Genomic DNA, 12,465 nt, shown 5'->3' with positions numbered 1-12,465 from the left:
AAAAAAAAAAAAGAGCGGCGATGTTTACTGGTTTAGCTCTATCTCCGCCGGGTAGGTTGTACAGCAAGGACGAAAATCAAAGTGGATAACAAAGAAAAAATATAAGAAGGTGGTTAAAAAAAAGAAAGACAGAATCGCGCTGCCAACGCGATACGCTAAGCTCTCTCGCTCTGTTCCCCAGCCCAAGGCCACACGTCCGCATTCGCGCCAAGCGAGGAAAGGAAGTGAGGCTCGACTTTCATTAATGGAAAAGCCGTCCCTCTCGACCAACGCGGGGACGAACCCAAGACGATACCGTAACAACAGACAGACGCACAGACCACACACACGCGCTCGCCCAGCGCTCCTGAATCAGCAGTACCGGAGAAAAATAAAACAAAAAGAGATAAAAGAGCGTCGCAGGACGATCGACCGCTGCGTTGATAAGCCACAACCCCCTCCTCCATTCAGATTCTTATAGTGCGCGTAAAATAGATCTGTTTACGAGTGCGGCCGTGGAGTCGGGTCAAATGCACACACACACACCACCACCAAAAAAATGAAAAGAACACTCACCGCTCAGGCAGTACACCTGACAGCCATCTTGACGTAATCGCTGGACGAGAACTCCAGTCACCTGTCCGTCGCAGCCGTACGCGCCGTCGGCGTCGTATAGCACCACGGGCACGTCCCGGTACCGCGACTGAAAGCACTCCCGCTGGCGAGCCTCTCGGAGCACGCTGGAAACGCACAGCTTGCCGTCGGAGAGCCGCCGAAGCACGAGCACGGAGGCCGGGAGGCTCACGCCCAGGGATCCCCGCACGCGGCACCGGGCGAAGTCGTCCGGGGACCGGCAGTCGAGCAGGAGAAGCTCGGACGCCGACTCGCGGACTCGCCGGGCTACCCAGTCGGGATCCACGGTCGGGCAAGCGCCACCGCCGCTCATCACGGTCGTACAGTAGTCGCGCGACGGCATTCTGGAGCGGGGAACGTCGGCGGCATGGGAGGCCCCGACTCGAGTCCGATGCGGGATTCAGGCAACGCGAGGGAACGACACAACAACCGGCGCTATCATCACCACACCGCCATTGCTGCTCCGACTATGGGCTATGTTGGTCGTCCTCCCCGGCGGCGGCAGCGGCGGCAGCGTCGACGCCGACGCGTGCTTCGGGAAGCAGACGGCAGTAGCGCTGCTGTCTGCTTCTCGCGCTCCGCCAATGGGAGCGAGGCGCGCGGACGAGCGCGCCCTCCGATTGGACGCCGCTCGCGCGACGTCACGACTGCGGAAGAGAGAGAGACGAAGGGTGAAAGGTTTTCAGAGAGAGAAGTAGCAAGAGAAAGCAAAACTAGCAAAAAAACAAATTCAAGATGGCGGCGCGCGCGTAGGCGTCCGGGGGTGTAGCTCTGCGCGTAGCTCTACCCACGTCCTTCGACGCGCCCCTCAACTTGTTTCGTTGGGGAACTGTTGTTGCCTCGGGTGCGGGTGTGGGCGGCTAGAAGCCAACAATAAAAGGAGCGCGTGGGGTTCTGTCGGCTCTCGTGCGCCGGCCCCACAACGACGAGCAGGACAGTGTTCTCGGCGTGGGGGTGGGGAGGTTGTTCGAGCGGATGGAGGAGAAAGAGAGTGGGCGAGGGGTAGCGAGGTGCGTCCGCGAGGCGGCGCTGCCCATCAATGGAGTGACGTTCTCCTGAATGAACGAGTACAGGCGGAAGCCATTCAAGCTCCCCGCTGGCTGCGTTGGCTGCGTCACGTTGTTTGTGGCCGCTGCTACGGGCCGTTCGGACACAGACGAGGTCGGCGACGTCGTCTTGTCTGGGACGACCGGTCGGTGGTGGCGACACGACCGACACGAGCAGCCGTCGCCGGACAGAAATCTGACGGGAAGAGCTCGCGTACGTCGAATGTCGTCGGCGTGCCCGAGCTACGACGACCGAGATACGTCTCTGACGGCGTGCACGAAGGCCGTGGCATAGCCGTGGCTTGATACGACCACGCTCCTTGTTTCGTGATTCGGTCTGGCGTGATGGGAGAGTCGGAAGGACGCGTGGGGGCGACGTATCGAACGCTCACCGGAGGTTCTGATGACTCATTAGGACGACGTCACGTGGTACATGATCCGTTTCCTGTCGTCGCGGCGTGTTCTTTTCCCTGCGGGGCTGAAAATAGGCGAGGCTATCTGGCCAAGATAAGGAGGACGGGTGACGTGGGAAGTGACGTTAGTCGGAGGCTCGCGGTCTCGTCGGTACGGGGGTGGTGGCTGTAGCGTGGGTCGCTGCGAGAGAGAGCTCGTTTTAGAAGGCGGAAGTAAAACAGCGTAAAACATAATGGTGCGGAGATTGTATTTGAAAGCGCGCTTTCAAAAAGATACATGTCGGAAAACGCTCTAGTTTCGTCCAAAAACTCGTATAACACCAACGTGATTTCTACTGAATTAAGTGTTTGGTTCGAGCTAGTTGGTCCATGATGATTTAAAAGGTTAAAAGCGATTTTAACCCTTTAAACCTTCTACTGATATTTTTTATCATGTAAGGATTAACAAACATTAAACTACATCTGCTTTCACAATGTTTAACCAAAACCACCATAATGTGGTAAACAGAGAGATTTCGTCGCTTACAGTATATATTCGTGACAAATTATGTTGATATTTTTCCTTCATAATTTATCGTTGAATTCTGTTGTGACGTATAGGCCGTTTTAGTGAAACAGGGCAAGAGAAAAAATGGAAAGGGCTGCCGGTGCTTTCCTGATTGGTTAAAAACGAGCGAAAAACCATGATGGACGCCTGTGTTCCTTCAAGTTGTCACGGTTGTCACATCAATACCCTTTATTAAGCTTTGAGGGCCCTTACGGGCATTACACAAGAGGTAAGGGGGCATTGAAACATTATTCGATAAAGGCATATCAAAACAGAAATCAGCACTCAAACAAACATATAAATAATATACTAAAAAAAAAGGAGACTATTAGTGCAGTTGCAGATGGTTACTTAGTTGCGATATGAACGTGGTATGATCCATCTGGGTCACAATACTGCTAGGCAGGTTATTCCAGTCTGCTATTGTTAACGGCAAACTGTAGTTAAGAAACCAGACAGATGAAGCGAAAATCGGGCGTACCTTACACGCGTTATCAATGCGAGGAAATAGGCGATTAAGTGGAAATAGCAATGAAGTTCTGATGTCACTGTTATATGATAGTAGATCTTGTCAAAAAGGGACAGGCCTGATAATGTTCTTCTGGATGAAAGTAGAACGATGTTAAGGTTATTCTTAGTGAAGTGATACTGGCGTCTCGTGAGCAGACTGAAAATATGAATCTGATTGCGTGATTTTCAACTGCCTCTACGTTTGTTACCAATGAATGCCGCCAAGGAGACCAAATGGATGACACGTAGTGGAGTATGGACCTCACAAGTTTAGTGTTAGTTGTTTTACTAATATCAGTTTTAGATTGCGTCAAAGATAACCCAAAGAGCGGTTAGCGATAGACAGGATGTATGCTAAATGATCGTGTTCCATGCGAGATCGTTAGATAAGTGTACACCGAGATATTTGTAGGACGGACTCCTGGTAATGGGCTGGTTGCAGGTTGTATACGTAGAAGTGATAGGGACTATGAGCACGTGTAAAGGAAATGAGTTGCGTTTTAGAAGAATTAATTGTCATTTTCCACGTTTTACGCCAGTCGGCAATAATGTTAAGGTCAGCATGTCGAGATTTTCGATCGTCCAGGTGAGGCGCGGATCTGTAAATTAGGCAGTCATCTGCGACAAGTCCGTATGCAGGATGTTACGTGATCAGGGAGGTCATTTACAAATATTATGAACAGTAAGAGCCCAAGAACACTGCCCTGGGGGACTCCGGATGTTACAGGACGATAGCAAGACGAGGAATCGTTAACTACGGTGTGCTGAGTACGATTGGTTAAAAATTGCCAGATCCATGAGATCACTGATGGTAGAATATGAATTTGATTTAGTTTAAGCAACAGTAGGGTATGGGATACCCTACCAAATGCCTTAGAATGTTAACTCAAGGGAGCTGTTATTTTATTAACTAGAAATGTTAACTCACTTGAACAATCCGTACACGCCGCGACTGCCGCCGCGAAGCGGCGTAAACGTGTGTGTGTGTGTTTGTGTGTGTGTGTGTGGGGGGGGGGGGGGGGCGTGTGTTAACAAGCGCCTGAGTGATACACGTTCGTAGCAGAAAAGCCTTTTTTAAACAGCGTTCCTTTTCGATAAAAGGAGTTTTTGTAAACTGAGGCTCCGCTTTCTCTAAACCGTGTTTCAATAAAACGTGCCCGTTTTCTAAAACGGTTTGGCATTTCATCAAACCTTTTGAAACGGTGTGATGAAATGGCGTTCGATCAACCGTAGTGAACCCGTTTTCGGTAACAAGGTGATGTGACGTCAGGCGGCGCGAACAGGTGAAGCCGCGTGGGAGGGGGTAAAACGGAAGGCGACGGAAAACGCCGGAAAGGGTTCCCCCCATAGTGTACGCTAGGTGGCGCAAGCTACCGCCCATTACAAAGGGTACAGCCATTAACATCCATTCATGTTTTGCGGGAAAGTGGACGCGAGGGCGTTGTTCATAAATAGTACGAGCCCGCAGGAAAAGAAAAAACAGAGCAAATATGCAAGCAGTAGGCGTCACTTCATACACACTGCAATGCAAACGACAGGGACAAGTGAAAGACGTATACAGGACAAGCGCTGTGACTGAACGCAATGCTAAACCTAACTCAACCCTAAATAAAAATTTAAAAAAAACAACGCAATTTTACCGGCCAATGCTTGTCGCAAATGTAAGACTTTTCTTTGGCGGATTTTGGTTAAACACTGAATCTGTAGAGTCTAAAGAGTTCGAGTACATAAATAAGTATAGCCGGCGACAGGTGAGGAGTTCGGGGGAACAGGACTTCTTTTAGTTCAAAAGACGCTGGCAGTAATAATTAAAAATGCAATTCTTACTACCATCGTTTTTCGAGCTGAAAGATGTCCTGTTTCCGACCCCGTCCTCGATGTCTTATCCTTTCGTGTATTCGTATCGATTCACCAACACGCTCGTCTTAAATCTATTCCTCCTCCCAGCCCTTTCCGCTTTAGCAGTCCTATAACGCCTCCTCTCCAGCGTCAACTTTGCTAAAGAGGAGAGAGGAGCCTTCCTCGAAGACTTAACCTGTCACCAACTGTAGAAGTTCAACGTATTTCTTTCAGAAGCATGCGTATTGGCCCGCAGGAACCGTGGGCTCCACGCGTGCGCAAAAACCTGTTTTATTAAAGAAGAAGTCATCTGCGCGTGCGTGATTACACAGTCACGATGAACTGACGTCACAGCGTATTCACATCTTTGAACCACCGTCTCTGAAGAGGGGGGGGGGGGGGGGGGGGGGGGGGAGGATGGGTTGATTCTTACAGCGACCGCCAGTGGTCCGCAGGTATCTTGAGTCGCAATCACATTGGTAAACTACAAGGACCAGTCAATAAAATAAAAAGAAATAGTTCTTCGAATAGAAAATAAATTTTTGGTCTTAATTTTTCTTTATATTCATTTTAAAAAAAAGCTGTTGACTCCTGAGTGTGACCGCGAAATAACACCGGCACATTCAGTTTGAGCGGTTTAAAGGCCGACGGCCAAACACGAAATTCTGCCAGGCAGAAGATCCTCCTCCCCCTGGGGGAGGAGGAAACAGGCAACGGTCGACAGGGTAGAAGGGGGGAGAGGAGGAAGCGGGGGAAAAGTGGAAGGCGCGAACTGGTTGTTGGTCTTTCAGGACAAATATGCTCTATTTTCGTCGATCTACGGCGTTGTGGTTTTCTTTCTCCGCGATCGTCCTCAGCGGTGCCTTGACGCAAAAGCAACTTGTTTCGCTCGTATTTTTCAGTCTCTTCGTTTCTTTTCCTGCGAGCGGAGCGGCATTTTTCCGGTCGAAGTAAGGACGCCTTCGCGGCTAGTCACTCGACGATCGTATCGTGGATGTGGCTCGGCCGATCCAAGTTGCAAACGGTTCCCCCAAACTTTCCTCCGCGACAGCGAAAGCAACATCGGGGTTGGCGCACGGCTCGAATGAAACCTGAAAGCCATCTTCGGTGCAACATGCCATGCTGCAGCTCAAAGAGATCGTCGGCCATCTCAGAACAATCCGAGCAAAATAGAGCGGTCGTCCGATGTCACCCGTTGACTTGTACTTGAATGCGCTACGTCATCATGGCTCCTCCGTTGGAGCGATATCTGACGCTCTTACTTCCCTCGTCAAGTCCGGTCAACGTCGTCATCTTGCACAGCCAACAGAATTTCAGATTGCGTAACATATAGTGACGTATGTAAACAACTGAGAGGGAAGGTACCCGGAAGCCGAAATGATCTGTTTTATGCCAGTAGATGCATCCGGATGATCAAAGGAATGTACATGCGTCATAGATGCTCTGCACATGTGCCAGATAACAGCCGCCATTGCTGATTTTCTCTTGTTACATCCAGGTGTCGAGACAGTGATGCGGGCGTTGATGGGCTTTAACAAAGGCCAATGCTAGTCAGAAGGTCACGGTAGAATCTAAAATGGCAATAACTTGGGCTGCTACGATAATGATGAAGTGAAGCAAACGATTTAAGAGGAAACAAAAATTGCAGGTCGGTAACGGCGGCGCCTATGCACAGCTGCTGCAAAGGGTCTATGTAACGAAGGGCCATGAATCCAAATAAGCATAAAGGTCAGAACTTTCAAAAACGTTTCACGACCCCTTCAGTAATTGTAGGTGTGAGATATATAAGGGTAGTGCATTTAGGTTTAGTCTTACGACTGAACCTAAATGCTCGATTCGCCCATTTCTTCGTGGAAGCTTTTTTTTTTTTGTATTTTAGGCCTTTCTGGGCAAGGTGACGCTACAACCCCGCATACAAATTATGCTGCACTCCGTATAGCTTGAATCGCGGAGTGCCGCTTTCGCCCGCGTGATCCTCAGCCCTCTCCATCTAGCCCACCGTACTACGGTACCTCGACGGGTGTGTTTAGCGTACCGTCCCACTAATACGTCAAAAGTGGTCCCGAAGGAGCTACAAATGACGTCCAAGTCGAGGAACCACCAGTGGGAGACATCTTCCAGGTTCCGTAACCATACCATCTCAGTGGTGCAGCACCGGAAATAGCTTCGTTGTGAGTTGCTTCCGCTCAAGGAACGTGTCGGCTGATATGTATCATTTCTTTTTTTTTTTCCAGAAAAATGAGTTTAAAAGCATTCTTAAATTGGCAGTAGTTGTAATCTGTGAACACCGCCCCCCGGCCCCCTTTTCCTCCCTTTTCACATCCGGATTGCCGAAAACTCCAACGGAGTACTTGCCTATCCGTTAAGCACGTCGACAAAAAGGTCTCTTCAAAGTCGGAATCTCGACGCCATTGTACCGGCAACAACCGTCCTCCATCATCGTAAAAGCACTCAAAAACAGCAACTTAAAAAAAAAAAAAACACGAACGAAAAATGTTGAGTGAACGAGAGGCCGTGGGAAACCGGAAGTGACGGGGAGGAAGTCGGCGCACGTGACTTCCGGTTTAACGCGGTCGCTTTTCTCTACCTAGCGAGTGGACACGCCGACCGGCCGGTCCTCTAGCGCAAGTTTAAAAATAAATAATGCCCCCCGCCCAATCAGCGCCGGGGGGGTGGGGGAGAGTACCACGTGACCGCCAAAAGCATCACGTGACGAGAGCCCGGACACTTCATTGAGTCGAATGGGACAACTGCAGGACTGTGCACTGTACGGCAGAATCAATATCCGTACATGTGTGTGTGTGTGTGTGTGTGCGCGTGTGTGTATGTGTGTCAACATTGAATTTCGTTTTTGTTGTTTCCCTCCTGGGAAAATGGGGAGGGAGAAACAAAAAAAAAAAAAAAACGCGTGTCGCTTGACTGGAGGACAGTCCAAACAGGACACAGGCTCACAGCAGATGCCGTATGGCAGTGGTACTGCACGGTCAGCTCATTTTCCCCATCTACAACCGACACACCAGACGCCCATTGGGACTGACTGACTTGCCGCTGACTAAACGCACACAAATTAGACAACGACTTTTTACCTCCTAAAACCTCGATGACGGTCTTGATATGGGTCCTTGTATGTCTGTAAAACGAAAAATAGAATTAAGAGAAAAGACCGGGGGAGGGGGGGGGGGGGGGGGTTGCATTTTTAAACGACGCAGCCCACAAGACACGTACTGCGACTGACCAAGCGGTGGAGTTGGCTAGCTGACCGGCGGAAACGGTGTAATTATATACCGGCGGCCAGCGTGGCAATCGCCAGACCGGCGGCCCACTTTAGAAAAATAAATGAATAAACGAAGAAAACGGCCACTGCATAGTGCGGTTGGACTGTGGCGGTTGTATATGTATCCGTTGGGCGGCTTTTCGCCTACGGCGTTTGCAAACTGCCCCCGTTCGCCGTATAAGGAGGACCGTGTGCGAAAACAAGGCGGTTATGGAGACGTATAAAAGGCGACGTGGGAAAGTTTTAATTGGAGGAAAAAAAAGAGAAAGTGAAACCGAGTTGTCCGATGTCGCCTGCGGTAGAGAAGGCCGGCGTCTTTCCGTCGCACAAAACGTCATCACCCGTGGATCCACGCAGTGCCGCCTATGCGGCGAGAAACTGAGGGAGAGGAGGATAGGGAACGCCGCGCCCCGGTTGGAACGATTAGTGGGGAGACCTACGTCGAACGCTTTAGAACGCGGAACGCCGGCGTCCGGCGTTTGGTTTTCGTGTTCGAAGGCGTTCGACGACTGCAGTTGAAAGACACAAAGGCAACAATGCGGAGCGGTAGTTCGTCTGCTCCTTGGACCGGGGGTTACGGTTACGTCAGAACGCCAAGCTCTGAGTGGCTGCGCTTGGAAGGATGGTGGGTAGACCTCGAGGTAGCTAGCATTGAGTTCTACCCACTACCCTTTCAAGCGGAGCCAATCAGACCTCGGCGTTTTGACGTCCGCAAAGGAAGCAGACGAACTTGCGCTTCGCATGGCCTTTTGCGGCGACGCCAAGACGAACGCGTCTTTGAGGCGTCTCTCGCCGAGCTTCGGGGTGTTCGCCGCTGGGGGCGCGTCGGAGATGCACCAACGATGATGTCATACGCGGGCCTTATCCTGTTTGTGGGTGGTGGTGAGCTGACAGACCGGGTGGCGGTTTGTGGCTCGCGGTGTGGCGCGTGAGAGGATGCAAGAAAGAACGAGGAACTCCCTAGGAGAGAGATTACGCTCCGGATTGAACGTGAAAGTCGGACCGTGTGATTTTTCCGACGCCTATTCGACACTGCTTTCACTGGCCCTCGGACTAGATTTAACCGCGCACGCTGAAGGGAGCAGTTCTTTCGAGATTTTTCATTTTAAAGCCTCAAAAATAAGGTTTAACGTTTCCATTTTTTTTTTAATTTGGCTTTTTTTTATTGGTGTACATTCTTCATCTCGTAGTTTTTACACATGAAAGTTTACCAGTTTTGTCATTTTATAGGAGGGGACACCATACGGCGGAAAAGACGCGAAGCAGAGAAGTGGGGAGGTACTTCCTATTTAAATGTGCAGGGAAAATCGCCGCGGGCTTGCGGCCCAGATGTAAAACAGACGCAACGCAGGGTGTGGTAACATCTCATTCTAGCTCTGTAGCGAATCAGCTTTGCGGCATGAGCAAAATATTCGAAGATTCGGCGAACCTTCGAACATTTTGCAAATTTCGACTAAGTTTGGCTTATGGACAACGTTTCCCGGCGTCTGTATTAATATGATATGGTATGATATGATATAATTTTTTTTGTCAAATTGGACGTTTTAGTGATTTATACAGCGTAAGGTTGGTCTGCCAGTAGAGGCGACACTGGTTTACACTGTAGATGAGCAATTTTGCCAGTGCAGAACGACTGCTAACCTGGGGTCTTTAACGTGCACCACGCAGTAGTCATACACGACCGCACGCCGGTACGATGCTCATCCAGATCGAAACGGGCAGGGGTGGGGCTCGAACCCAGGATCCCTGGGTTCTGCAGCGCGAGCTATCGCTCCACGTGCTCCGAGCTGGTGTGCGCTAGACCACTCGGCCACCGATCCCCCTGATATAATATAATATAACATCTTTATTTATTAGATGCATAAGACATATCGTGGGGCTGAGGGAAAAAAGCTATCTAAGCAGCTTGTCTGGCTCCCAGCCCCCTAACAGGTAAACAGAGGTGACATAAATATACTGGAATATTTTATAAAAACAAAGCAAGGCAGTTCAGTGGGGGAAAAATTAATAATAAAATATCAAAACAACGCCAACTGAAGATTTACCAAAGGATCAACCAGGCTTGTGCCTATCTCAAATACTCTACTAAAGATACTGCATTTCAAATACTTTTTGATGTATCTTGGTATCTTGCAAATACTTTTGATCTAGACTATTTGGTACTGTATTTTAATTACATTTCTGAGTATCTTATACTCATTGTCTCAAATACATTTTTGACATTCCGCCATTTTCCGAGTTTTTTGGTTTGAAATGGCTTGGGCGTGGACGAGCAAACGTGAACATTGTTTCGAGGAACCATATCCTGTTGCTAGCTCCGATAAGAAACGGTGAGTTAGATTGAGCTCGCGAAAATATCGGTTTCGTGCCGATTGTGACTCATATTTCGCCCCAAAGTTCGTACAATGGAGGTTTTCCCCTCGCCTTCCCTAAAGAGCCTTTTGTTTCCGATAGTCGGTTACAAGTCAAGAAGGTAGGAGAAGCTCCTCCCACAAGCGTGATGCGCCCGTTTCAAATCCCTCCGCAGTCGAAAGAAGAGTTCACTGGAAACGCTCCTTGTTCCGCTTCAATGGATTCCAACTTGTCTCCGATCCCACTTTTTAAGAAAGCGACCTTTGTATTCACTGGAGAGGGAACCGTGCCCCTGAAAGCAGCCTTTGTATCCATCGGGGAGGGGGGGGAAGCTAATCCCCGAAAGTCGTATTTTGTTTCTGACGGTGGGGGAGAACTCTAATCTCCCTCTCGTGGCTTCCACAATGCTAAGTCAAAGTCGAAAGATAAAGCAAATATGTACAAAAAGGCAAGACCTTCCTCGCGCGTTGGCCGCGACGTCACGGAAACGCTGGGACGCTATTGGATGCGGAGGTGGCGGAGGGATATCTGATTCCTTTAGAGGGGCATTTGCCGCTACCTTCTTAACCTGTAACTGACTATAGTGTTTCTCCCAAAAAATCCTTAAACAAAAGGGGTGGTCTTACGGAAGTAAATATTGCCACACTGAGGCGCAACGCAGAACGGGAAAGAACCCACGACAGCACTGCGGACTTCAGTGTCAAGAAAATAACAGATAGGATAATAAAAAGTGGACACAAAAAACACGTTTTTTTTTTGCTTGTTGTATATGTGACCCCGCTACGGCAAAACGTGCAGTTTTTTTTTTTCGTTTTGTTATCAGTCCATTACTTATTGCTCTCGCCAACACTGTCTGTATGCGAACATCGATAAGCAAAGAACAAGACAAGAAACGAACTACAAGCAGGAAGACCTCTCAAAAGGCCAACAAATTGTCCCCCAACGTTGAGTGCCTTTCTAAACGCAACCTAATTGAAGAAGGTGTGACCAGTGCTGTGGCTATTATATGGGCTCTCTTTGTTATCCAATTATCATTTCAGTACCCAAGTTAGTTTATAGTGAACTCCCCATATAGGGAATATCGGTTGTAGTTAAACGATGCGTCTAAGCTTCGCCGCAGGACGTGATATTCAACGATGTCATTTGAAGCAAACTGACCTTTTCTTTCTTTTTTTCTTGTCCAAGAAATGCTTTGTACCATGCATCACTGATATCCTGCTCTTGTGCCGCCTCGGTAGCTCCAAGGCGAGAGCGCCGGCCTACGGGTGGCGGGTTCGAACCCCGACCGAGGTGCCCGCAATATGACGGAGGCTTATTGCGGAGAAGGCGCCGTGTAACCGAGCGTTCGGTTGCACGTCAAAAGATCCCCAGGTGGTCGATATTACTCCTCAGTCCTCCGCTAAGGCGTGCAAGATGCCCGTCGTAGGTTTGGCACGTTAAACACCCAAATTTGACTTTTTTACCCTGCTCTTATAGTTGGACCGCATAGAATCATCTTACGATGTTTGTTTTTTTGTTGTTGTTTGTTGTTTTTCTCATTTATTTAGCAATTTGTTTTGTTGCGTGTTAATAAACCACTCTGGTAAACCAGATTTGCGCAATCGTAGAACTTTAGCGACAGAACGAGCGGGTTGGTACGGAAAATTAAACTTGAGGAAGAAAAACGAGAAGGGACGGACAACCACGAACTTCCATTTGGGGTCAGAGACAGGCACGTAGCCAGGATTTTGTTTCGGGAAGGGGGAGGGGGGGGGGGGGTGGAGGGGGGAGTGCATGACAAAATGCTGTATGAGGGGGAGGGGGGGAGAGAGGCCCCAGCAAAATGGAAGATTTCGGGGGGGGGGGGGGGGGGGGGGGCTCTCCATGGCTACG

General features: G+C 49.4%; 1 protein-coding gene and 1 pseudogene across 1 annotated transcript in view; one reads left to right on the top strand and one right to left on the bottom strand.

Moving 5' to 3' along the window:
- Positions 1-1,558, bottom strand: part of LOC8030903 (dual specificity protein phosphatase 7) — a 63,738-nt gene extending 62,180 nt beyond the window's left edge. The window contains exon 1 of the mRNA XM_040223199.2: positions 556-1,558. Coding sequence (XP_040079133.1) covers positions 556-955 — 400 coding nt within the window. The 5' untranslated portion in view covers positions 956-1,558. The remainder of the gene's footprint in view (positions 1-555) is intronic.
- A 10,898-nt stretch (positions 1,559-12,456) lies between these two features.
- The window catches only part of LOC120850634, a 38,724-nt pseudogene continuing 38,715 nt past the window's right edge, over positions 12,457-12,465 (top strand).

The sequence above is a fragment of the Ixodes scapularis genome, unplaced genomic scaffold (genome assembly GCF_016920785.2).
Source record: "Ixodes scapularis isolate PalLabHiFi unplaced genomic scaffold, ASM1692078v2 PGA_scaffold8__174_contigs__length_109621045, whole genome shotgun sequence".
Taxonomy (NCBI): Eukaryota; Metazoa; Arthropoda; class Arachnida; order Ixodida; family Ixodidae; genus Ixodes; species Ixodes scapularis.
Note: the sequence above shows the minus strand (reverse complement) of the source record. Positions and strands in the feature narration are given on the sequence as shown.